The sequence below is a fragment of the Diachasma alloeum genome, unplaced genomic scaffold (genome assembly GCF_001412515.2).
Source record: "Diachasma alloeum isolate Michigan unplaced genomic scaffold, Dall2.0 Dall_scaffold_00206, whole genome shotgun sequence".
Classification (NCBI taxonomy): domain Eukaryota; kingdom Metazoa; phylum Arthropoda; class Insecta; order Hymenoptera; family Braconidae; genus Diachasma; species Diachasma alloeum.
This window is the reverse complement of record NW_021680371.1, coordinates 1,129,471-1,156,087: the sequence shown is the minus strand read 5'-3', so window position 1 is coordinate 1,156,087 and position 26,617 is coordinate 1,129,471. Positions and strand designations below refer to the sequence as shown.

Genomic DNA, 26,617 nt, shown 5'->3' with positions numbered 1-26,617 from the left:
GGTTCTCCGTGAAAGTTTACTGTGACGTTTGTACCAGGTTGTTCTGTTCTTTTTATAATATAAGTTGAAGTATTCTGTACCAGTCTCCAGACTCATTCCAGGGATTTTTTCTTCTGTTTCATTAAATGATTCCCTCTTGAATCCCTCGGTAAAATCAGAGAAGGGAAGCACAACTTCAACATCATATGGACGAGCTGTAGCCTCCCCTGTCAAACGGACTGTTTACTCATTACCGTCAATGCCCGTGTGGGATGGGACTCAAGTAAACTTAGACGATTCCGATCTATTATTAAGCTCTATGAAACTATAGAATTTTTCTTTGACATTAAAATTTAATTTATTGGCTCTCATTATTGGTTTACACAAGGATTGAAGCAAATCCTTGGTTCTTACCGAGTCTCTCATTCAGTACCGACTAGGTCCGTAAGGAGTGGGTGAACGCACTGGAGAGGGGCTGGCGACGCTGCGCGACGAAAACCTCCAGCGATTCTAGTCACGTAGTGAGGAGATCCCCGCTTCTGCGGGTTCTCTCTTCCATTATTATTCTCTCTGAGACTAATTATTGAATTGATAGAAGTGACAAAAAAACTATTAAATTCTACACATTCTGATTATCAAAGTCGAATTTTTTCAGAATTTTCCAAACTATCGTTTACTTGTAAAAAAAAAATACGGAAAAAGGCGGGGAATCAAAAGAGCAAATCTGCCGAAATGCGGACAAATTTTAGCTCCATAAACTCTCTTCGTTCGTTGAATTCTGAGACTCAATAATTATCACGACGAAATCCTTAACACCACGAGAGCGTTATAGAACATGTTGAAGGTGTTCTGAGGAGGATAAATAACAGCAGGTAGTAACCAAGGGAAGGGAGGATTACCGGAATGCGAAATTCCGCACTTAGGGACGAATGCTTTATTTTACCTGACTAGGTTAGAAATATACCATTATCAATGAAAAAATGGATGTCAGAATGTCACACATCTGTTGTAGACAACTTTAACTCCTATATAGTTGTTAAACCTATAGGTTATAGGTGTTAAACCTATAGGTTATAGGTGTTTAACACATATATAGGTGTCTGAATCCCTAAACATCTGAATGTAGTGATACCAAGAATTAAGTGACCCACCCTAATATATTATGATGATTTGGTGATCATCCCGGATTCTTAGATTCTTGGATTATATCCAGAATTTTTTCAACGAAATTTCAGCCAACAGCCATATCACGTTGAAAACGCCAGTTCTCGTCCGATCACTGAAGCTAAGCAGCGTTGAGCGTGGTTAGTACTTGGATGGGTGACCGCTTGGGAACACCACGTGCCGTTGGCTCTTTCTTTTGAATTTTCTCCTTTTCAATATCGCAGATAAGCAATGAAACATCAATGCAATGAAATATCATTGATAAGCAATTAGATTTCGCTAATTTCCATTCACTTCGCGACTAAGCAATTGCATTGCGCAGACAAGCAATGAAATGTCATTGATAAGCAATTAGATTTTCCTAATTTCTATTCACTTGGCGACTAATTGATTATTTGTTTTCATTTTTGGGAACTAGAAAATTCGATTGCGGGATCGACGAGTTCAGCAAGTTTCTTGAGTTGAAATTTATGGAGCTTTTTTCAGCCGTATTTAGGAATGCGGTAGACTCTACCGCACAATGATAATCAATGACATTTCATTGCTTATCTGTGCTATTGAAAAGGAAAAAATTCTAAAGAAAGAGCCAACGGCACGTGGTGTTCCCAAGCGGTCACCCATCCAAGTACTAACCACGCTCAACGCTGCTTAGCTTCAGTGATCGGACGAGAACTGGCGTTTTCAGCGTGATATGGCTGTTGGCTGGAATCCTGTTGGAAAAAAATCCGAACTTATACTAAGAATTGATAATTCAATCGAAAACAGAAATGAGGAACTAAATAGCTTTGAAAATAGTGGCAATTTCGTATTAGGATTTTGTTCCTCCTGACCTAATCGTCCTAAGTGATCATTCAGGTCTGGGGCGAACAGTAGATTCAAACGGATGATGAAAAACAATAGTTTTTATGACTATAAATAATGCTTGTAGGGAAGCGTTGCTCTTATACATTTTATTAAAAGCTTATCCCTATCTCGTAGTGGGAAGGGATTCGTTTCGTAAAATTTAAGTAGTTTGGTTTGAGAAAGCTTTAATTATGAAAGTTTTACAGAGGAATCTAGCTCTTATAGTGGAATCTAGCGATGGTGCATCTGTACCAAGGGTCAAACGGACCGCGGTATTTTGGATCTGTTCGAGTTTATTTATCATAATTTGAGAATTCAAAATTAAATTCAACAGCGCATGGCGAGGTATTAATTTCAAGTCTCACCAGTACTTAACAGTACCCAGGGTTAGCGACGGGGATGCAGCCGATATGAACCCCAAAAAGTCCCAATATCACCAAATCATCATAATATATTTGGGTGGGTCACTTAATTCTTTATATCACTACATCAACGTCAATATAGGACACGTCATCTGCGTCAATATAGGTGTCTGAATCCCTAAACATTTGAATGTAGTGATCCGGGTGTTTATATAGGTGTTTGAATCCCTAAACATCTGAATGTAGTGATACCAAGAATTAAGTGACCCACCCTAATATATTGTTACGTGTCCCCCCTTCGAATCATAATTCAATTGTCCATCATCTTGAAGATGACACGGAACCCCCTTGACAACGACTGTCTTTTGAAATAACTTGGATAGATTCATTCTCTTTGGAGATCTCTTCGACGACTCATCTTCTGTACCTAACTAATTAATAAACCGCCCCAACCATTTGAATATTGTATCGTCTTCCTTTTTCACCGGTTACAACAATATTATGATGATTTGGTGATATTGGGATTTTTTGGGGTTCATACCGGCTGCATCCTCTGGGTAATGTTAAGTACTGGTGAGGCTTGATATTAATACCTCGCCATGCGCTGTTGAATTTAATTTTGAATTCTCAAATTATGATAAATAAACTCCAACAGGTCCAAAATACCGCGGTCCGTTTTACCATTGGTATAGATGCACCATCCCTAGATTCCACTATAAGAGCTAGATTCTCTGTAAAACTTTCATAATTAAAGCTTTCTCAAACGAAGCTACTTAAATTTTACGAAACGAATCCCTTCCCACTACGAGATAGGGATAAGCTTTTAATAAAATGTATAAGAACAACGCTTCCCTACAAGCATTATTTATAGTCATAAAAACTATTATGTTTTTCATCATCCGTTTGAATCTACTGTTCGCCCCAGACCTGAATGATCACTTAGGACGATTAGCTCAGGAGGAACAAAATCCTAATACGAAATTACCACTATTTTCAAAGCTGTTTAGTTCCTCATTTCTATTTTCGATTGGATTATCAATTCTTAGTATAAGTTCTGATTTTTTTCCACCAGAATTTCAGCCAACAGCCATATCACGCTGAAAACGCCAGTTCTCGTCCGATCACTGAAGCTAAGCAGCGTTGAGCGTGGTTAGTACTTGGATGGGTGACCGCTTGGGAACACCACGTGCCGTTGGCTCTTTCTTTTGAATTTTTTCCTTTTCAAAAGCGCAGATAAGTAATGGAATGACACTGATAAACAATAGATTTGACTAATTTCTATTCAGTTCACGTCTAACTAATTATTCGTTTTCATTTTTGGGAATTAAAAAATTTGATTGCGGGATTAATGAGTTCGCGAAGTTTATGGAGCTCTTTTCAGCCGTATTTACGAGTGTGGTAGTCTCTATTTGGCATTACTCGGCTAAAACCCATCTTCTGGTTTCACATCATGAAATTTTGTTCAGATCACGGATTCTTGAGCTATATTCAAAATTTTTTTCAACAAAATTTCAGCCAACAGCCATATCACGCTGAATACGCCAGTTCTCGTCCGATCACTGAAGCTAAGCAGCGTTGAGCGTGGTTAGTACTTGGATGGGTGACCGCTTGGGAACACCACGTGCCGTTGGCTCTTTCTTTTGAATTTTTCCTTTTCAATAGCACTGATAAGCAATGAAATGTCATTGATTATCATTGTGCGGTAGAGTCTACCACATTCCGAAATACGACTGAAAAAAGCTCCATAAATTTCAACTCAAGAAACTTCCTGAATTCGTCGATCCCGGAATCGAATTTTCTAGTTCTGAAAAATGAAAACAAATAATCAATTACTCGCGAAGTGAATAAAAATTAGGAAAATCTAATTGCTTATCAATGACATTTCATTGCTTGTCTGCGCAATGCAATTGCTTAGTCGCGAAGTGAATGGGAATTAGCGAAATCTAATTGCTTATCAATCATATTTCATTGCTTATTTACGATATTGAAAAAGAGAAAATTCAAAAGAAAGAGCCAACGGCACGTGGTGTTCCCAAGCGGTCACCCATCCAAGTACTAACCACGCTCAACGCTGCTTAGCTTCAGTGATCGGACGAGAACTGGCGTATTCAGCGTGATATGGCTGTTGGCTGAAATTTTGTTGAAAAAAATTTCGAATATAGGAAGAATCTGCGATCTGATCGAAAATCGAAATGAGGAACTAAATACCGTTAAAAATAATATAGATTACATGAAGTGAAACCAGGAGATACGGCAGCGACTTTGGCCGAGTGAGCGCTAAATGGAGTCTATCGACTAACTGACGAGTCCATTCCCTTCGTAGCTACCCCCACTTTGGCTAATCCCCACGCACATCCACATCTCCCACCTCTGAAAACGAAGGAAACGGACTCGTCAGTCCGACAATACCATACTCCTATATACGGTTAAAAAGAACTCCGTAAACAAGGGGCTGGTCACTTGGAAAATTACTGGATCACTCGATTGGAAATCAAGAAAGGCATTCCTTGATTGGATCAGGAAATCATCAGAAATGAATGGAAATCAAGTGATTTCCATTTCAGGCAGTAATTTCTAATGACTTCCGGAAATCCTCGGAAATCAGTAGAAATCATAAAGAAATCAGCTGATTTCATAAATAATTAGAAATCATCGATGAATGTGAACCTAAAATCTTTTATTCGAGCTCACTCACACTATTCCATCTGACCCTCATGATCCTCTTATGCAGATGTCATTTGATTCTTACGACCACATCCATAAGATCCTTCTAAACTCTTTGGTTCCCCCGAATCATACCTATTATACAATATTGTACCATTATACAATATGTGGCGTATGACCGTCGCGAGGCTTTGAGGTTCATGATGGGATATGACGTTGAGATTTGTGACCTGTTTTGTCATCATTACGTATCACATCGTCATGTAGAAAACTGCCATTATTGACAGATGCTCTACTTCAGCCGCGTAATCGTGATTTTTCCAGTGATTTCTTGAAATCAAGAAATCATCAAAATCTACTGAAAATCATGGAAATCACGAGAAACAAAAAAATCATGATTTCTCATTTTTATTGAGAAATCATTACACGGAAATCATTCAAGAAATGACAGAAACTCATCCCATTCTGGAAATCACTGATCCACTCAATTAAGAAGTGACTAGCTCCGCAAATATAATTCTCTGATGTGCCAGAGCGGTTTTCAGCTAGCCCATAAGGATATAAGCAAAACATTTCTATTCAATTTATATTTCCAGAATGCAATAAACATAAAATTTATTGAAACTTTTGATGCAAAATATCAACTATTTCCTGGGGTTGCAATGTATGGGTTTTCTTTCCTCGGACAAGGAAAGAACGATTCATCGAACGATGCTGTTGATTTCTCCTTCGAAGCTTCGAACAAATTGGCCCATAGTCCGAGTGCAACTATTGGCAAAAAATAGATATAATTAATAATTGATAGAGAGAATTTTGAATATTTACTTGCACAGAAGTGGCAGAAAGGGTATTGCCGTCGAGTATTCTACACTCTAGATTATAATTTAGTATCGGACTGGTAGAACGGTATAAGTCAATTTTGACTATTGACCAGTTTTCAATAAATATCTCAGAATCTAACGGAGATGGCAAAATTTTTTTTATAACCTTTTTTGTAGAGCTGATTAAGAGCTATAACAAATGTGATTACGAAAATTTCGCTATCTCCGTTAGATTCGGAAATATTCCTCAAAAATTGAATTGGGGATAAGTCGACTTAACCGGTTTACCACTTCGCTACTGAATTATAATTCGCAAGGGTCAATGGATCACGAGGGCTAAAAGACAGGGAAACAAGACAATATAAAATGTATAATGACGACAAGGGTCAACCGGTAGCGACAGGCGGGATAATTACAAGGGTTGATCGATCATAGATCAAGTGAAATCATCTCCCGTTTGACCCTTGTTATTGTTTGATTTTGAGATTGTCCCGTCTTCTCCTCCAGATTGAGCCTGTCAATTGTGCCATGTCCTCCGAGTTGATATATGTGATCGTTTAACTTTGACAGTATTCTGTTTCCCTCTGGTGTTTGACCCTACCGAGTTATGATCCCTGCGATTTTTTACTTTCGCAAGGTATGACCCTTGAGATATTTGAGCCTCGCGAAATTTGCTACGAAGATTTTTCAAATTTGATAATTAAAAAAAAACGTCTTCATCTTTCTTCCTGCACGACCGCATCCGGAATTTCCTGTTCTGCCGACCCTGCATTCGGATGAAGAAGATTTACCTCTAGCATTCAGACGCTGACTGAAGTGAAAACAATCGGCTGATAGATAACGTAAATCCACATCCCCGTCGGGGATCACTGTTGGTAGATTCGTCTGAAGCATAAATGTTTGAGCTACAACACTGAAATCTTCTTTCTGAAATTCAGGATAAGATGGTATCTCTTTATCCAACTGTTGCCATCTAAAATAGAAATTATGTATTTTGAAATGGATTCTTGTTATCAATATGGAGAGGAGAGTAATACAATGTTAAAAATTCTGAGATGCGCAGGATATTTCCTTGTGATTTTGCCTTTACAGAATATCAAATCCCGCGAATCAATTTGCGGAAATTCCCGTAGGATGAATAATAGGAGTTTTTTTTGTCGTTTGCAAAGTCCTACCCGGATTTTAAATTGCTATATTATATTGCAGAAAATTTGATTGATTTCTAGAGTATTGAGGTAATCCAAGTGCACGGAGAGAAAAATTCAATAAAAATTACCAGAAAAAAACGTAAAAATTACGTTTCGAAAGGTAATCCGCGAGCGAAGTAGATTCAATAAAAAGTGTGAGTCGGAACTGAAATTGCACGAATCGCCGCGTAAATTCTACGATTTGTTCCGTAAAAATTAACCACCCATCTGATGACTCACCGCTGTGGGGACAACAAGTCGTTCCGTAATTTTTCCCCAACGACTGACAAATTTTACGGAACGGAACGTAGAAATATCTCACCAGCTTCGTAAAAATTGTTGAACGTTCATAATAAGTCGGGAAGTTTCTGTACGATTTTACTTTTTCGGAAAAAATTACGTGACAATTGCGTATTTTGTTCGGTGATGAACCTGAGTATTCACTGAACATTTCAGATTTCTTCTCCTCCATTCCTATAAAAATTGCCGGAAAGCGATTTCCCATTGCAGATTACATGAATTGTTCCGTATTTTTTGGTGAAGGTTTCTCTCCGTGTGCGATTCGCGGCCTGAGTCACCAACTTTGCCAAGGAAATTGTGTGGAAAAAGTTTGACAAATTCGCATATAATCAACATGATCCAGATTACATTCTGACAAGTAGCACTATGTTATTTAACATTTCTCCTTTGTAAATCAATATTGAAAATTGTTTGAATTGACAGAAATCTCCTGTTTCATCATGGAATAAATTTTCCGAAAAATTCTCAATTCCAATAAATTAGTCACCAATTTTAAATAATCATGTCTAGAATATTTTTTAGTTATCACTCATCTATGAAAAAAAGGTCTGATTTTCAATAACAGCAGCTCCCAAGATTTTTTTCGATTTGTTTTTCGAACGTAATGGTTCCTGAGAGAAAATGAAATTCAGGCATCGAAGCGTTTAAATCCCTAGTAGAAATTTCATGGCGCAACCATGTCGCGGCGTGAGTTGGGGCGCGACATTCAATGTCATAGGTATAGGCACTTTGGCTCAACGCCGCAGAATTTCGATCAATTCGTCTGCTAGGAATATGCCTGAATGGAAGCTCAATTATGCATTTGCAAAAAAAAAATTGTGATTAGACATTTTGCAAAATTTGATTGTAGCGAAAGATGAATACTTGTCGAAGTACTTGGATTGGCCTTCTTATTGTTAATTTTCTATCAAAATCTGAATTTTGCCCGACACCTTAACAACTGAGAAACTATAATCGAATACCGTCAGTGACCTAGTCATGGAACCCTTAAGAAATAAGGTATGGAACCACACTCCTATATACGGCTAAAAGGAGCTGCATAAACTTCAACTCATGAAACTTCATGAACTCGTCGATCCCGCAATTAAATTTTCCAGTTCCCACGACTGAAAAAGAATGATCAACTACTCGAGAAGTGAATGAAAATTAGAAAAAAATGAATTGTTTCTCAGTGAAATTTTATTGCTTATCAGTTATTCTGAAAAAGAAAAAACTTCAAAAGAAAGAGCCAACGGCACGTGGTGTTCCCAAGCGGTCACCCATCCAAGTACTAACCACGCTCAACGCTGCTTAGCTTCAGTGATCGGACGAGAACTGGCGGTTTCAGCGTGATATGGCTGTTGGCTGAAATTTGGTTGAAAAAAATTCTGCATATAACCTAAGAATCCGTGGTGTGATCGAAAATAGGAATGAGGAACTGAACTCCGTTGAAAATAATGTAAATTTCATGAAGTGGAATTAGTAGATGCGTCTTTGGCCGCGTGAGTGCCAAATAGGTCTACCACATATATACGGTGATATCAGTGATCGGACGAGAACTAGCGTTTTCAGCGTGATATGGCTGTTAGCTGAAATTTTGTTGCAAGCGGTATTGTTTTGAATAACTCAGAACTTGAAAGCTTGCCCTCTATCATCTAGTAACATTGCCAATACAGTATCTACCTTCACGTCACTTGTCTCTCTTCACAACCCGATGCGCTATTGTCACCTCTACTCCCGTATCCAACCACTCTATCGCCGCAAAATACTCGCTCTCAATTGCTCGTTATTACACTGAGAGAAATATTGTCATATCACAAAACTAATTTCTTGCGCCAAATATCTCATCTCTTGAGGATAAATTTCTTGGGATAAGAATTCCGGATAATGTGTCGGACAATGTCAGATTTCGGTAGAGTGTTCATAACGAACATGAATATTTCATGATAAAGTGGAAAATTTTTTGCCACAAGAAATCAGTTTTTTCGTATCAGAAGATGAGAAGATGACTAAAAACATTAAAAGCTTTGATTTAGTGGATCATGAATCAGGGACTTTGTTATTGAATGAATAGAGTTTATGCGCAGGAAAAGCTCCAGATTTTAAAAAAATATAACTGTCGCATACGCTCAATCATCAAACTATTCTTGTCTTTGAAGGAATATCTCATTTCGAAAGAAGCCATCATCTTTTCATTCAGTAACTTCCTCCTTATCCCGAAAACCCCTGATTTTTTTTCTAAAACTTACCATAAATTGATCAAATATGTATGCGATGTTTTTCGCTCAAAAAATGATTTTTGTGATATATCGATTTTTCGCTAAGTGTAAACATTAATAATTTAAAAACTATTGAAATTATCATTTTTTTCGCATTTTTCTAGTATTCAGGAGATTTAAATTTATCCCTGGACGTGAACTCTATTAGTAGTTCAAAAACACCATGTATATAGGGTCATATGGATTTTCGTCAACGCTGATTCCATAACCGGGTCACTGACGGTACAATAGTCAGAAATTTTCTCCCATGCAACAGTAAATCATGCTAAACTTTACTTTATAAGGATCTGTTCAAATTCTGCCCGCTGCTTCCGATATGGAGATCCAACTAAACATGAACAGCCTATCTGGACAAAAAGATTACATATCGCAGGTCTGCCCTTCCACTCAAGGACATTCATGAGATTTGGCAAGGGCAAAAGCGATATTATGGTCCTGGGCAAGTTGTCTCTTAATATTCGAAGCGTTTCGATGAGATCATTCTTGTGGTTTACAAAAGCTTTCGAGGGAGGATGTGTCCAACATATATCAGAGCAGATGTCATTCGCTCCCATGAAGATAGTTATCATCTGCAAAAGAATGATGTTCAGTCTTTGAAAGTTATCCTGCACTTCTCATCCCATACACGGAGAGAAATATTTAGTAAAAATTACGGAACAATTCACGTAATCCGCAATGGAGAACGGGTTTCCGGCAATTTTTATAGGGATGGGGGAGAAGAAATCTGAAACGGTCAGTGAATTCTCAGCTTCATCACCGAACAAAGTACGAAATTGACACGTACTTTTTCCCGAAGAAGTAAAATCTTACAGAAACTTCTCGACTTATTATGCCTTCAAAATCAGAAATTCTTGAACGGTCAACAATTTCTATGAAGCTGGTGAGTTATTTCTACGTTCCGTTCCGTAAACTTTCTCAATCGTTGGGGAATAATTACGGAACGACTTGGCCTCACAGCGGTGAGTCATCAGACGGGTGGTTAATTTTTACGAAACAAATCGTAGAATTTACGTGACGATTCAAACAATTTCAGTTCCGACTCCCACTTTTTATTGAATTTTACTTCGCTCGCGGATTAGATTTCGAAACGAAATTTTTACGTTTTTTTCTAGTAATTTTTATTGAATTTTTCTCTCCGCGTAGTAATTTACCTTCCAATGTTTTTCAACATCAACCCGAGGATCACTCTTCATTCTTTGGACAAGATTATTAGCCATGTACGGGAGGTCTCTAGACATGGCCAGGTTTTCCCCGACATTGAAATGTGATTCTGGTTGATGAGTAAATGAATCTTCAGTTGAATATCCATATAAATTTGGATTATATTCCTAATATTGATTCATTCAGTAATTATTAGTATAGCAGCATTTCAATTATATTGAAAGTATATAATTTCGTATAAAAACCTTGAGAATGTTGGGTAACGTTATGAAATCTCGCCACGTTCCTTGTCCTCCGCCAATGGCAGAAACACCTCGATTCTCTATGAAAATATTAAAGAGATTGGTTGCGAAAATCCCAAATCCTGCAGTCAGAGAATCCCCCATCGCTCCAATTATGTCAATGTCACCTGGCCTTAATTTGTGTACAGAAGTTGGTACATATTCCGATCTACCACCTATCATACACAGTGAAAGAAATTTCGGTGATAATGTTTCCAGTATGAGGGGTTGAATATTTCGGAGCTAAAATCAATTCTTTTTGGAAGAATTGATTTTAATTCACCCTCAGCCCTAAGTCAAATTTTTCCGAGTAGAAATTTTGCCAGGCAGGCCTTTTGGCAGAGGAAGGCCCTGCTCCGGTATCAATTCCTTTATTTTCTCTACCCGCCTATTCTGGGACCACTATTTATTCATTTATTATTCATTTTTCGCCTAATTTATTAATCCAGTTAGCAATTTATTGCTTAGTAATAAAGTCTATGAACCAGGCAAGGGCGAAACAAGGCCGCTTGTCGTGGCCCGTATCAGGTTTGGAAATCAGATCCTGATCATGCTTTGAGTTACAGTTCCTATCAGGCCCTGATGTGGTAACCTTAACAGGGCCGAATCTTTTTTACGGCACAGCGGACCTGGGCCTGACCAGTCAAGTACTAAAATTTCTACTCGGGTTGATACGGAGTGGATTTTTATTTTTCATATCAAACTGGGTTGATTATCATGTTCATGTTGACACTATAGCGATGTCAATTTTCACTCCATTTATATCTCAACTTCGGAATTAATATATACTCCGTCCATCCACACCAAAATTTGTTTTTACTCTTTTTGGTGTGGACTAGAATCGAAATTCAGAGCTATACAGAAGCAAATCGTCCTGACAAACAGAATTCCATATACGGACTTCAAAGAACAATTTAAAGCGTCTTCCAAAAGAAATACCACTGAATTATTAAGAGAGCAAGGGGAAACGAAGGGCAGATGATATTTCGAATACTTGTTCGATGATTCCTCAAAGCCATGGTTGCACAACCGTAAAAAACTTCATCGACACACACTTTTGTGGGTCAATCGCATTAGGGCCGACCACTACAATTTGAAATTCTCACTAGCCAGAATCGGTATCATTAAACGATCCTGCATGCGAATGCGGATATTCCGAAGAAGACATCAATCACATCGTGTGGAAATGCCCACGTTTTGAATAACAGAGAAAAAAACTATATCGAAAGTTCTGAAATTCAGTAACCTACCTTGTAGAATGCTTAAGAATAATCGGGCGAGCCTGGAGGGTTAGAAAAAAAGCAGCCATTTTTTCTTTTTTTTAACGTATTCTTCAAATGATGGAAAAGGCGTGTGAAAAGTTGCAGACTCCTGGGAAGCATGGTTAATTTATTATGAATTTTTGAAAAAGTGGTCATTTAACCCGTGATCTTATGGAAATCACCAAAAAAACTGCAAAACCAAAGGAAAAAATGCAGCCAAAGTCATGAAACTTTAGAGACATTTAGAACATGTGATCAATGATGTTTTGAGTGAAAAAGATTGTCGCCTAGAAGCATTGTTTATTAATAATAGCGAAAAAAGTACTGAAAAATGAAATTTCTGCGCACGCAGCCCAAACGAGCAGCAACGTGTCCCAAGTACCGATCGGGTGGGGGTAGCGCGGTCAATTTAAACATCTCTTGAGAGAGAGCGATGAAGCGTTGTGATTGGAGCTCCCTCGAGCCAGTGGTACCAGCTCCTGGTGAAAAAAAAAAATACCGACGATGTTGCCACTTTTTCGCATGGATTAATATTTTTTCATTTATTGAAAAAAACAATCTGAAAACTATTCAATGCGTGGAACAGATATAAATAAATTTGATTAGCTCCAAAAATAATTTTTAACCGGAGATACTCCCTAATATTGCCTGAATTTTGAATCCAAATGGGAAAAATTTTTTGTTCAACGATTGGTTTTCTGCAGGAAAACAATAGAAACCCCTCCGCCTCACCTCCTAGATTTCCTCCGCGCCCGATTGTCTTTAATATTGTATGCGAGTCGAATCCCATTATTATCGATGATATTGATAAGTTTTTTAAAGAATGTGGTGTGAAAATCTGAGGAATGCGGCCCAATGATGTACAATAAAATATATTTCATATTATATTTAATTTATAGCTAATAAGCCTCGTAAATGGGTTTCTAATGGTTAATAGAATAAAAACTATCATTTTGCATACTACATTGACACACAGACTACAAACACCTTGAATTCATTATGACGAGGACAAATGTGGACGTACACATGACAAGTAGGGTCTACTTTGTCGATCCTAGTCTCCAAGATATTCACAATTCTATCTCGGCAACACGTTTTGAAACTAATGTTAAATAATTTTTTCATCACGCGAGTAAAATCATATTTTAGACACGCTCTGCGTGCACAAGGCCCGCTTCTAGTGATGCCGCGAGACGAGATAAGACGAAAAATGGCATTTTTCGTACTGACCTTCACTTTTCCTCATCCGGGGATTGATAGTGGCCCTTCCCCAAACTCGTAAAAGTGAAAATCATTACGGAAAAATATCGTTCACGACTAGTGCTATGGTTGGCATCTGAGCCGAAGACGAGGACTGGCCAACCACGTGAGTAAAAAAACCCCGCGGCAACGACAAAAAACACTTTTCTGCACTCGTATCAAAATACACTATTCAAAATGTGCGGAATTTTCTCAACATTATCGGAGTTCACATAACTCTATGTCAACAAAGTAGCCCTTTTTCATATGGACGACCACAAATATCAAACACTCTAGTAGTTTAAGAAAAATGAAACTGAAAAAAAAGGGATGATCTAAAAGTCAACATTCAGATAGAATTACCAGATACATCGCACGGGAATGAAGTCTCGTTGGACACTTGTTTCTGGACATGCTGCATCTTCACCGCTTCTTTGAATACCGGATTACCTGGTGTTCCAGTTTTACCTAAACCCGTTATTATAATATTTATGTCATTAGGCCCGATAAACCGCGATCTAACCGAGCAAAGCGAGGTTTTCGGGCCCAACGACATAATAGTATATTTCGTCATTAGGCCGAAAAAAACTTTTTTGGCGAATATAAGGTTTGCAGCACGAGCCGAAGGCGAGGGCTGCAATCATATTCGTCAGAAGTTTTTTTTAGCCCTATGACGAACTAGTATTTTTCCGGCCTGTTGCATAGTTTTTTACTCGTGTGACGTTGGCCTCCGAGCCGTAGGCGAGGACTGGCCAACCACACGAGTAAAAAAACCCCATCGCAACAGCCCAGGAACAATATTTTTCTGTAGTGATTTTCAAGTTTTCGAGTTTGGGAAGTATGTAATACCAATTCCCAGACGAGAAATCGTGAGAAGCAGTNACGAGCTCTAACTCATCCCAATCGGATTATTGAATCGGAAAATATTGACGATTGAAGGGGGGCCGTTTTGCCCCATCCTCCCCTACTGAACAAAATTTTATGTCACGAAGCCTGAAACCGGCTGAATTAGACACGAGACGCGAAGCGTCGAGTGTGTAATCCAGCCGGTTTCAGGCATGAGTGGCATAAAATATGTTTTGTCATAACGGCCGCAGGAGATTCCGAAACGCTGCCTTACGGCCGGAATGACAAAAAAGCATTATCTGGCGAATGTGGCTTTATAATCCGAGCCGAAGACCCGGATTATAATCACATTCGCCAGATAATACTTTTATCGCCTGATGACATAATATACTATTGTCTAATTGTTTCGAATCATACAATCATGTCTTGTCTAGATTTGAACCATTCTACAAGACGAAATTGAATTGAACTCACCAAATACATTCACAAAGAATTCTTTAACATTCCTCAGGAATTGAATATTTTCAGGACTATCTAAAACAGTTTTCTGGCCATAGAGCACTGAGGGGTACGCCAATAATATGAATATGCACAGCAATTTCAAGTGATCCATGCCAATTGAGTAGTAAAAAATTGGCGTCTTTGATATCGACAATGTATCCGGACGAACACGAAGGAGTTTGTGATGCTAGTATCAATATTAAATTGGAATACCATGTTAGCAGAGTATCGATGGAAAAAATCAGGAGCAAAAACTTTTAAAGAATAATTAATCCGATGAAGAAGATAGAAACGAATAAAGATGATTTAACCGCGAATCGCATAAAAAATCCCGTCCTCATTCATCGGCTGATTGTATACAGTTATCCTCCTGTCCTACGTGAGTATTGTGTACAAGGTTCCAATGTGAGTGGGAATCTTGCACACAGATGGAAAACAGTCATTAGATGCAATACAAATAAATTAACCAAATGTTTTGCATGACGCTTGTATTTCATTCTCGGACATAAAATTTTCAAGTTTTTATCATCACTGCTAATGATCGAAACATTGACCTCTCATGTGACATTGCTAATCATGATTATCGATCTCTATTTATCATCACTCCTGATGATCGAAACGTTGGCTTCTCATCTGAAATTGCCTATGAATTTTGGGATCGATAATCATGATTATAATCAACAAGTCCAATATGGAAACATGTACAACAAAGTGATTATTATATACAATTCCATTGTAGTATTCATATAAAAATAGAAATCTTATGAAAAATTCAGTCGGAAAATACTAAATGTCGACGGGGTGAATCATCTGGAGATCAAACCACTTGACATATAATATATTCTGACAGAGACAGTTACATGAAACAAAGGAAACGGTGGAAGTCCTGAGATCGCAGGATTCTCGCTCGAAATTTCTATTAGCGGAAAAATTTCTGGGTGGAAATTCGTATAACGCGTCTCGAATGTCCTATATCGGTCACATTCGAAACACATCAATCAATCAATCTATTCTCGTCTCTCACGATCCTTCTAGACAATTCCCGAATCCTCCGTAATAAAAGGTATGGTTTCAGTACACAACAGCAGTCACAAATATTACGATATCCTTTTATTTTATTTCCGAATGGAAGCAAAAACCAAAATTGAAAGTCATTTGTGGTTTGAGGTGATTAGCAAATCTCATCAAATTGTGGTTTAATGACACTTGTTGTCTATAAAACCCCTGTGACAGTTATGATCCTGAAACTCACTTTTAATTCAACACATTTAGTGTTTCTGATTTGAAGGAACGAAAAAAAAACAAAAATTACCCATTTTCTGTCAGTGGTCCGTTTTGCCATGCGGTCCATTTGCCTGCCTGGTCCATTTGACCCTACCCTCCCTTAATAGTACAAAAAATGATTATTTTTTTGTCGACAAATTCCCGATTTTTCGGAAAAAATATGCATAATTTTTTTGTGAAATTAGAATTGAAGTCATCATTTAATTTTACAAACTTTAAAAAAAAACTCAAAGTTTTTCTTCTATTAATATACTTACGAGGCTAGAATTTTAGGACAAAACTCTCCTGAACATGTATAGCAAAGAATGAAACTTGCAGCCCAATTCAAAATTTGACCCGGAACACTGTTAATTACCGATCATGGCTATTCCGATAATAGCCGATAATGGTCGATAACTGGGAGAATATGGCACATCTCAAATCCATCTAACGCCAGTATTTTTCTGTTAACCCCTCACGGACGGGGCCCTTTTGTTTCCAAGCGTGGAGTACGCTCGATACCACTAGAATGTAATGACTTCTAATCAACGCAAAATTATGAAACTGATATGTAATTGAAGCTATAGTATTCCTTTTTTCGTTATTTGTTTGGTTGAGTTAAATTCCATAGTTTTGGAAATAATCAATTTTAACGAGAGTCATTCCTATTTTCATGGGTCGATGCATGGCATCGACTCGGTACGTGAGGAGTTAAGGACTGACAGCCACTTTACACCCGGAATTGTCATAAAAATATGACAGTTGGATTTGTTAAAAATTTTCAACGCCGTTCGCGCCATCTTCTGACTCATAAAAGTCCTTCCCTCTTACAATTGGTGCTCTGTAAATTATCATAAACAAGTTTTTACGAAAATTACGCAACAAAAGTACGTTTTTGTACTCAAAATTCCTGTATTGGACCTCGCTCGATCGCTCTCTTCTCATGAAAATAGCCATCGGCTAAGAAAAATCTACAAAAAATCGGGTGTTCTACCATGACTTGGCAGATTCCTACAAATAAAATCGCGTCGGCCTTGCCCTGAGCCTTGCCGTTCAATAATTTGCAATTTTTTTTGCATAAATAAGAAAAGCATGAGAAGAGAGCGATGCGTTCCGCTACTCTCAATACGGGGAAAAAGTTTCATTGATTCTCATTGCATAGAATCCAAGAAAACTTGTTTTTGGTAAACGTCTTTTTGTGGTCGGTTCCGTTACCCCTTAAAACGCTCTGCTCGCGTGGATCTCAGGCAAATCCTTGTAATCTTAGGTTGTCCATCTTTCCTTTTTTCTCGTGTAACTTGATCAAATTGAAATTCATGTTTCTCTAAGAAACAATATAATTTTCATAGAAACATAAGAGCCTATGAAAATGTGCAATATTCAAGACAGTATTGATATTTATCAATATCAAAATCAACAAAAAACATTTGTCGTAAGGAAAGAAAGATGAAACATATTTGATACATTTCATCAGGTTGACCAATTAGAGATCTCTATAATTCAATCTTGAAATTTAATTTCCGTTTTTTCGATCCAAATCCCTTCAATCTTTTACAATGATCCATGTAATCATTGTATGCCAAAATTGCAACATTTCTTCCTCCGATTGCGCTCATTTCCATGGCGCTAGCAGCCCATTCTATAGCATTCTCATGATATAAAGCGTTATGTAGCTTGAAGTCTCCTGGTTTGTCGTTTATAGAATATTTTGGATAAGCCTTCCATTCATGTTCAATTGGACCAGACTTCTCATTGACCTAAAAAAAAAAGTAGACAAGTCACGAAATTTCTGTTCATTGAAAGAGGATTCGGCAAAATGAACCTTTTTCAATCGTCAGTAATTTCTAAATAGACAACAGGAATTTTTTCAAAATTAAGAACACATTATTCTTCTAATTTAAAACAAATTGAAAATTGACACGAAAGGAGACAAGCAGCGTCGGTGAAAAGGCAATGAAATTTCACCCAAACTTGCGTGACGCGTATGCTTCAATACGCGTTTTATAATACATCATTTTAGTATGTTCATTTCAGTATCAGAGACCGAGTTTTTATGCAAAATGCTGGAGAAGCACACGGAGAGAAATATTCAAGAAAAATTATGGAACATTTCACGTAATCCGCAAGCGAGAATCGTTTTCAGCGAACTTCTATAGGAATATAAGAAAATAAATCTGAAACGTTCGGTAAATTTTCGGGTCTGTCACCGAAAAAATACGAAAAAGTCACGTAATTTCTCAGGAAGCTGTAAAATCTAACAGAAACTTGAACATGAAAATTCTTGGATGTTTAAGAATTTTTACGAAAAGTTCCGGAAAAATTACGGAACGTGTTGTTAAAATCTTCCCCTTACGATGATTCATGGCTAGCCGTGAAGCGTCGGACGGATGAGTAATCTTTACGGAACAGATCGTAGAATTTACGTGACGATTGACACTTTTTATTGAATTTTACTTCGCTCCCAGATTACGTTTCGAAACGTCTTTTTTCTGGTAATTTTTATTGAATATTTCTCTCCGTGCAGTCTCACAGTGACACGGGAGTCCAACTTCCTTTTGGAAGTCGTTTGACTGTGTAGGAGCATTATCAATGACTATGCTAATACAATATTGGTGGCGAAAATAGTGATGTCGTCGGGACCAGTCGAGAATTATTTTGAAATGATCATCACGGTCTGGAAAAACATCGAAAGTTTTGGAATCGTCGCAATTTCGAAAGACATTGGATCGGTGCATCTCGTCACAATTCCGGGAGGATTTATCTTGCCTGGATCTCGAGATTTTCGGTTTTTTAAGTTTACGAGACGAGACGAGACAGATATCGAGACAAACATTTGAAAAACAGAAAATACTGAAACTCAGACGTGATGGATTCTTCCAAGTTCGTGACGAGATGCACCGATCCAATGTCTTTCCAGATACGACGATTCCTAAACTTTCGATGTTTTTTTAGACCGTGATGATCTTTCCAAAATAATTTTCGTCTAGTCTCGAAGGCATCACGAGGCGAAAGACGGGAGAACGCTTGTGTTAGCATTTTCGGGGCTGAAGCCTCTCTGATGCCCCTTGGTTCGGCAGAGTACGGTCGGGAGCCGAAGTGTACAGTCGAATCCAAAGAGATCGATCCCAATTTAGCACCGCGAATCCGAACCTACGTTTCGCACCTATTTTATACAATCATCTTAATATCTTAATTATAACCCAGTTAAACATCGACCGGCGTAATCATTCGAAGACCCAAATCAAGATTCTATTCCAATCCTTGGACCTGGAAAGGACATGACTGAGCGGACTCCCCGTAAGCTCGCGAGCAATTGGGAACAAGAAATATCGTTGAGGGCGCTGTTTTTTGCCAATATGGCCGTCAAAGAGGTATACACACACGCGCTCACACAAGCCCCCATTTGCTTGTGTATCGTAGATGTGCACCCTTAACGCAGCCATTCGTAGAGGGCGTCTTGTCATTAAGCGTCCCCAATAGCCGAGATTATCATCATGGGTTGCGACTGAAGGTGTCAGACGTCAATAAACTAATAAATAAAAATAGAGCAATTTTCCCGTGCGAAAGATAATCCACCCGGGCCTTAATGGTTATTTTAAAGAGTGTAGGGCCGAAACCCGTCACTTTTTCTGCCTTTCCAATGACACCATTTGTATTTTTTCATGCCGCCATATTCGGGAGTGGGAAGATTTGCTTTCTTCAAACAAATGTTTGAAGAAAGCAGGTATTAATTAAGTTTCCACTTGACGAAATTTAATTGTTCTATAAATGCAAATAATGTAAACTCGGTTATGTATTGAAACCGACGCAAAGTGAATTTATAGTCAGTTGGCTCCAAATTACGGATAAGTAAAAAATACTGTTTATTTTGCCGCGCTCTTCCTTATCTGTCTTGCTACATTGTACATGTACCTTGGAAAACATTCTTCCTATTATTTCTGAGCTCAATGATTTCCGCGTAAATATCTTCCAAACATTAGATTCGTGGCCTTCAACCGAACTCAATTTTCCCACGGAACTTATGACCGTTTTTTCAGGGTTGCAGCTTAAAATCCCTTGGATAGATCCATCGAGACCAAAATATGTGGCATTCAATTGGCCTTCAATGAAAGTGGCGTATGTTGTCTGGTAATTTCCCGAGAGCATGAAATCCTCATTATTCGGAAAATTTTCAAAGCGGATGGGCATGCGCTGATCGGATGTCAGAGGCGTTGTGACGATTACTATATCATATTTGTCCGTCTGTACATGGGGTTCTTCTGCAATTGGAAAAATAAGGAATCATATGGTGAGCCATGGAAAGGATTCAGGTCAATCAAACTTCATGTACAATGTTGAAAAAAAATTGAATTTTCCAGGAAAAGACCTTGAATTCCATTTAAGGCTCGGGTGGATTATTTTTCGGAACGTTATCTCGATTGTTTTTCCATCTTCATAATGTAAAATACGTCACAATTTCCAATGGATTTTACATCACGCAGGAGTCCCTAAACATTATGATTCTACAAAAAAAAAAGAAGAAAAAAAACTGAACATGTTCAAAGAGCGTTTTTAATAAAGATTAAGAAATAAGTCCGATAGAGAGGAAATAGTGAATGGATAATTTATCATGGTAACTAACCATCTGACAGCCATTGACTGCTGCGATAAATGACGACCTAGCAGCCATTGGATACATCAAATTATTAATTTGCAATTTTCTCCCTATTGGGTTTATTTCCCAATATTACTTAAAAACGCTCTTTGAAAATTTTCAACTTTTTTTCAACGTTTCTTTATTGTACAATCATAATTTTTGGAGGCTCCAGGACTATGTAAAACTAAATAGCAATAGGAGATCATTTCAGATTATCAAAATAAAACAACAACCAAGATTACGTTCGAAAGATAATCCACCCGGGCCTTAACGGGAAAAAGTTGATGGAATTTCGAGTTTCTCTGAAAAATCAAGGGAAGTCTCAATTTTTTAGCCGCAGGAAGACCTGAAAATGAATATTCAATGCCAAATTCCCTAGAATTTTGAGAGAATTCCTTTAAAATTCTCGGAATTCCAGGCATTTTTGGAGAATTACTTGAAAATTCAAATGAATCTGGAATTCAAGGAGAGATATCTCTGAAGTTTCCTCATTTTTCATCAATTTTTCCGCAATAATTAAACTGAAATTTACAGTTACCACGGATTTCTCTATGAAATTATGAATTTTCAATGAAAAAAATCCTTGAAATTTCAGTGTAAATGTCACTTGTTAGAAATTTCCACAACTCTTACAGAACATTTCAGTGGAAAATTTTCAACAGTGTACACTGTTGGAAATTTTTCGAAATTTCATAGAAAATATGGTAGTAATTCTCATGAGACTGATATTGAATCCGATTTAGGGAAAAATGGTTATGAAATTTCAAGTTTTAGGTAGAATTCAAGGAAATTCATGAGTTTTCAGTGGGAGGGAGATGGATATTATAACGTAATTGAATTTTTATTGAAACATGAATAATCAGAAGCAAAATGACATAAATTTTCAATTTTTTCCTGAAATTTCCTGATTTTTCCGAAGTTTCATGGAACAATTAAATTGAAAAATTTGGCATTTTATTGATTTTCAGATTATTTGAACAGAAAATCACTGAAGTATTTGATCTTTAAATTTTTCAATGACAAGATTTCCTGAAACTTCAGTCGAAATTAAACATGATAAAAGCACGGAAAATTCAGACGAAAATTTTGAACAGTGTACGAACCTTTCGCTTTATACGTGAGAGTATACGGATAATCCTCAGATGATAACATTCCATTAGACCAGTCATACTTCTGATTATAACTGACCTTCTCAACTACATAAGGCCTCGTCCGTATGTGTTTATGCCTGTTAATGAGTCCTTCAACCACCTAAAACGCATCACTCATTAATTTATTGTCAGGAGATGTGGGCATCATTGTAAGAAGATAATGCACCCCCTTGTTTCCGCCTTTAACAGACCACAGAGAGGATCCTACTCCCGCGACAGACACACACCCGACGAAACTCTGAACATCAGTTTCTTGGCCATAATTGACCACCAGGGTTGCTTGCACTAATTCATCAATAAGTCGAGCTGAATATCCCAGATTTTTCAAGTGATCTTTCATCGATACTTGCAGCATGCTCGGAAACCTAGGATTCATGGCCGCTAGTAGGTCGGTTACATTTCGAAATCCACGTCCATTATCTTGAAGTTCATATATTTTATCAAAGTCATCTAAGACGGAATTGACGAATCTGTAGAGATACACTGGATCCATGCCGTAACGATAAATTAATTTCGCTAGAGTAATCATTTCATAATTGCTCTCTTGGAAAATAAATTCGTCCCCATTCCATATGCCATAGAGTTCGTTAGTAGAGCTGGGTCTTGGTTGCAATCCTGAATTGATGTAAATAGAGCAAATTATTTTGGAGAAATCTTTTTCCGCAATTTACTCGAGATGCCGTCGAGGAGACTAGACGAGAATTAGTTTGGAAAGATCATCACGGTCTAAAAAAACATCGAAAGTTTAGGAATCGTCGTAATCTCGAAAGACATTGGATCGGTGCATCTCGTCATGAACTTGGAAGAATCCATCACGTCTGAGTTTCAGTATTTTCTGTGTTTCAAATGTTTGCTCGATATGACTCGTCTCGTCCTGTGAACTTAAAAAACCGAAAATCTCGAGATTCAGGCAAGATAAATCCTCCCGGAATTGTGACGAGATGCACCGATCCAAGGTCTTTCGAGATTGCGACAATTGCAAAACTTTCGATGTTTTTCCAGACCGTGATGATATTTTCAAAATAATTCTCGACTAGTCTCGACGGCATCACTATCCGTAATGACCCAAGTATAGTTAAAAAATGAGATATAATAAGATCTGGTGCGTTCGACAGGAAGGCCTGTTGGTTTACTTTTTAGATTTCCATGTATAATTTCGTAGCATTCGCGTACGTTTTTTTAACCCTAGCAGGAATGGCCAAAATCGTCCGATTCTTCAATATTCAAAGAATTTCTGACTGACATGAAAAAAAGTTTAAATTTACCAATCAAAATTTGAAAATAGTAAAATAATTGATAATCTTAATTTCCAATTGATGATGAATTAAATATTTAAAAATATGGAACTATAAGTTTTTGTGGGATTCGGTGAAGGATAGAAGGGTTTTGTAAGGTAAAACACTCGGAATTAACGTATATATCGAATTGAATTTATTCACAGCGAAAGTAACTTTGGTTTACACCATGAGAGCTGGAACGAGAGTGAGCTCCCCGACAACGGTATTAGATCGTCCGATCGAGGATGTCCGAATTATTACGAATCGTCGCGAGGATGTCTTGCGACATGGACAGCGATATATCGGCGACACGTGTCACGGTAGGAAATTCGGTTGCTAAGCCGAGCTTGAAACAATACATTGAAACGGTGTGAAATAAATATAAAAGTAGCTTTGCTACAATTTTCTATTAAGTAGAGAATGCTAAATTTCTTATAAGAGATTTTTTCATGAAAAACGAAAAAACGGCAATATCTCCAAACTGTGTATTAAAGAGTCTATATATTCTGACTGACTTACATAGAGGCCATCGGGACGAGTATTTTGGAAAAAAATTGAAATCGGTGCAGTAGTTTTTGAGATATTGAGGAAAAACGAAATTTAAACATGTTGTTATATCTCAGGAACTACTGGACCGATCGGGCTGAAATGGCGCACCAAAGTTGGTAGCTCAATAGTGCACTACAAAAACCAGGTGTCTGACAACTATCTGAATTTAAGATGTTCGATGGTAAAAAACGTCTGAATCTTCAAGTGTCTGAAAATCTGACTAATGTCTGAAAATTTCAACCAGCGTTTCTGTCTGAAAATGATGGTAAACATTTTTTGTGCCTGAAAAATTTCAATTCTACATCATTTCCAATCAAAATCAGAGAAGAATGTGAAAATCGAAGGATTGCAATGCTTCGATTTGGAAGCAAAAAATCAAAAATTCTCTCCAAACATTGTAGTCAATTTTCATCACGATCTGTTCAATTCTGAACAAAGAGGCCAGAAAGCAGTTGTCCATTGGTACGACGTTTTTTCAAGGTCAACAATTAGTTTTTATAGTTTTTCAAGAATGCACGGAGAGAAATATTCAATAAAAATTAGCAGAAAAAAAACATAAAAATTACGTTTTGAAACGTAATCCGCGAGCGAAGTAAAATTCAATAAAAAGTGTGAGTCGAAACTAAAATTGTATGAATCGCCACGTAAATTCTACGATTTGTTCCGTAAAAGATAAATACCTACCTGATGACCCACCGCCACGCACGAAAAAATTTAATAGAAAAACCTATCGACTTCGTTAGAATTCTATTGAATTTCTATTAAACTTTCTATTAGTCTTTGGCTGATTCTGTTGACATGTTCAATAGAAAACATTCAATAGAAAAATTTAACAGAATTCGATTTTTATATATAACTTATTCTTTTCATATATTTTCTATAGAATTTGCTCGACTCAAATTTTCCAAGTTTTTTTCATTCTACTTTTCTTTTTTTCTCATCAAGAAAATCAAAGAAAAAAACTTGGAAAATTTGAGCCGAGGAAATTCTATAGAAAATATCTCAATAGAATAAGTTATACATATAGAAAAATTGAAGTCTATTGACTTTTTCTACTAAATATTTTCTATTGAACATTTCAATAGAATCGGCCAAAAAATAATAGAACAGTTCAATGGAAATTCAGTAGAATTTTCTAACGAATTCGATAGGTTTTTCTATTAAATTTTTTCGTCCGTGGCTGTGGGGGCAACAAGTGGTTCCGTAATTTTTCCCCAACGATTGAGAAAGTTTACGGAACGGAACGTACAAATAACTCACCAGCTTCATAAAAATTGCTGAACGTTCTAGAATTTTTGATTTTAGAGGCATAATACGCCGGGAAGTTTCTGTAAGATTTTACTTCTTCGGGAAAAATTACGTGACAATTTCGTACTTTGTTCGGTGATGAACCTGAAAATTCACTGAACGTTTCAAATTTCTTCTCTTCCGTTCCTATAAAATCGCCGGAAACCAACTCCCCATTGCGGATTACGTGAATTGTTCCGTAATTTTTACTGAATATTTCTCTCCGTGTGCCCGCTAGAATTGATTATCTCTCGTGGCTTATTCAATATTTTCTTGAGTAGACATTAGAATTGGAATTGATTTCATTTTTGATATAGATGAAATTGATTTCATTATTCGCAGAATTTTTTATACTCATCAGTGGATAGAAGTATGAGAAGATGATGGGCGATAAAGATCACCTAAAAGTTCTGCGAAACGTTTCATCAGTTGATTCCGATTATGAATGACAGATCCTCCGGCTTCAAATTGATCATCTTGCAGTGTCACCGTCGCTAATCGTCCACCTATCTTATTGGCTTCGAATAAGTCAATGTCGACAACATTCTCAAATAACTCGCTGATGAAATGAGCGGCTGAAGCACCGCCAATTCCTCCTCCGATTACAGCTACGAAAGGAACAGTCATAGAAAAAATGATTATTTTCATCGACAGTGCAATTTCTCAATTATGTTTCCGAGTTTATAACTATCGGTTCAGGATATCTTACCAACTTTAGGTTTGCATTCTTCTGATGATCCATTGCAAAATGCAATTATATTCACAAATATGAAAACTATTTTCTGACCTCCTTTCATTGTGATAGGAAACTTTCAAAGTGGAATGATCATCTCTTACTTTAGAGGCTAGAGATCTTTGTGCAATTTGCCCTTGTGGAGATATATTGACTAATTCGGTTTATCGCGAAAGTTCCATTCGTTGTGTTTTAGTGAGAGTTCAAAAGATGGCAACACCATAGTCTTCTCGTTCTGAATTCGACCAAATGATCGAGCTATTCATGCCCGATAATTCATTCGTGCAAAATCGATAGCGTTCAACTTCCTCACAACCAGGGTTGGGCATGGTTCGCAGATGGTCGTTCTCGACGTGACATAGTCAAATACCGATAATTTACCTCTGGAGCATCATAAATGTCAAAAAGTGTCATAAACCTACTCACCAAAAGGTTCAACTGAAATATCACGACGTTCAAATGTTACCCGGAACGGTGTCCCGGGTTCAAATCCCGGTCTGGACTATCCAATTGTTTTTTCAGTAAAAATTTTCTGGTTATTCATATTGAGAATAATCCCGGTTCCCCTCCTACCTCATCCAAATCCCATCCAATCATTTCCTATGACGTCACAACGATGTGGAACGCTATATGAATTCCCTTCGTTAATGTAAAAATGTAGAGCCAAGCAGGCCGGATGATCACAAGGATGATACGGTCACAAGGGTTATGACCCGCGAAGGCCAAACGTCGCAAGAAGCATATCTCGCAAGAATTATGCTTCCCGTGAGTCAGAAGTCGCAAGGGTTAAATCACACAGACAAGGTAATCTGAAGGGTGGAACTACCAAAAGGGTCGACCGAGGGACGCAGGC

At 37.5% G+C, this 26,617-nt stretch overlaps 2 protein-coding genes and 6 non-coding genes across 8 annotated transcripts; 3 read left to right on the top strand and 5 right to left on the bottom strand.

The window, feature by feature from the left end:
* Nucleotides 1-1,213: 1,213 nt before the first annotated feature.
* Nucleotides 1,214-1,332, top strand: LOC114841094. The gene has a single exon (XR_003783011.1). It is a non-coding gene; the product is annotated as a 5S ribosomal RNA (ribosomal RNA).
* A 395-nt stretch (nucleotides 1,333-1,727) lies between these two features.
* LOC114841100 lies at nucleotides 1,728-1,846 on the bottom strand. The gene has a single exon (XR_003783017.1). It is a non-coding gene; the product is annotated as a 5S ribosomal RNA (ribosomal RNA).
* Nucleotides 1,847-3,427: 1,581 nt separating this feature from the next.
* LOC114841099 lies at nucleotides 3,428-3,546 on the top strand. The gene has a single exon (XR_003783016.1). It is a non-coding gene; the product is annotated as a 5S ribosomal RNA (ribosomal RNA).
* Nucleotides 3,547-3,862: 316 nt separating this feature from the next.
* Nucleotides 3,863-3,981, top strand: LOC114841093. The gene has a single exon (XR_003783010.1). It is a non-coding gene; the product is annotated as a 5S ribosomal RNA (ribosomal RNA).
* Nucleotides 3,982-4,359: 378 nt separating this feature from the next.
* LOC114841092 lies at nucleotides 4,360-4,478 on the bottom strand. Its single transcript, XR_003783009.1, has one exon. It is a non-coding gene; the product is annotated as a 5S ribosomal RNA (ribosomal RNA).
* Nucleotides 4,479-5,605: 1,127 nt separating this feature from the next.
* LOC107036111 (phospholipase B1, membrane-associated) lies at nucleotides 5,606-14,980 on the bottom strand. The gene is made up of 7 exons (XM_015253851.1): nucleotides 14,842-14,980; nucleotides 13,885-13,989; nucleotides 10,985-11,196; nucleotides 10,730-10,906; nucleotides 9,855-10,147; nucleotides 6,625-6,806; nucleotides 5,606-5,780 (listed from the first exon to the last, which is right to left on the bottom strand). Exons 1-7 carry the CDS (start codon nucleotides 14,978-14,980, stop codon nucleotides 5,653-5,655), a joined length of 1,236 nt encoding a protein of 411 aa, XP_015109337.1. The 3' UTR covers nucleotides 5,606-5,652.
* LOC114841095 lies at nucleotides 8,547-8,665 on the bottom strand. Its single transcript, XR_003783012.1, has one exon. It is a non-coding gene; the product is annotated as a 5S ribosomal RNA (ribosomal RNA).
* Nucleotides 14,981-17,621: 2,641 nt separating the features above from the next.
* LOC107036125 (prenylcysteine oxidase) lies at nucleotides 17,622-25,876 on the bottom strand. The gene is made up of 6 exons (XM_015253866.1): nucleotides 25,741-25,876; nucleotides 25,433-25,639; nucleotides 22,085-22,533; nucleotides 21,871-22,018; nucleotides 20,044-20,390; nucleotides 17,622-17,888 (listed from the first exon to the last, which is right to left on the bottom strand). Exons 1-6 carry the CDS (start codon nucleotides 25,826-25,828, stop codon nucleotides 17,625-17,627), a joined length of 1,503 nt encoding a protein of 500 aa, XP_015109352.1. The 5' UTR covers nucleotides 25,829-25,876; the 3' UTR covers nucleotides 17,622-17,624.
* Between the last annotated feature and the right edge of the window lie 741 nt (nucleotides 25,877-26,617).

Coding starts and splice junctions, on each gene's coding strand:
- LOC107036111 (XM_015253851.1), bottom strand. CDS start 14,980: ATGGATCACTTGAAATTGCTGTGCATATTCATATTATTGGCGTACCCC. Junction 13,990..14,841: donor ATTCTTTGTGAATGTATTTG/GTGAGTTCAATT, acceptor TAACGGGTTTAG/GTAAAACTGGAACACCAGGT. Junction 11,197..13,884: donor ATTCCCGTGCGATGTATCTG/GTAATTCTATCT, acceptor TGTGTATGATAG/GTGGTAGATCGGAATATGTA.
- LOC107036125 (XM_015253866.1), bottom strand. CDS start 25,828: ATGAAAGGAGGTCAGAAAATAGTTTTCATATTTGTGAATATAATTGCA. Junction 25,640..25,740: donor AGAATGCAAACCTAAAGTTG/GTAAGATATCCT, acceptor TTCCTTTCGTAG/CTGTAATCGGAGGAGGAATT. Junction 22,534..25,432: donor ACGTTTCGCAGAACTTTTAG/GTGATCTTTATC, acceptor ACATCAATTCAG/GATTGCAACCAAGACCCAGC.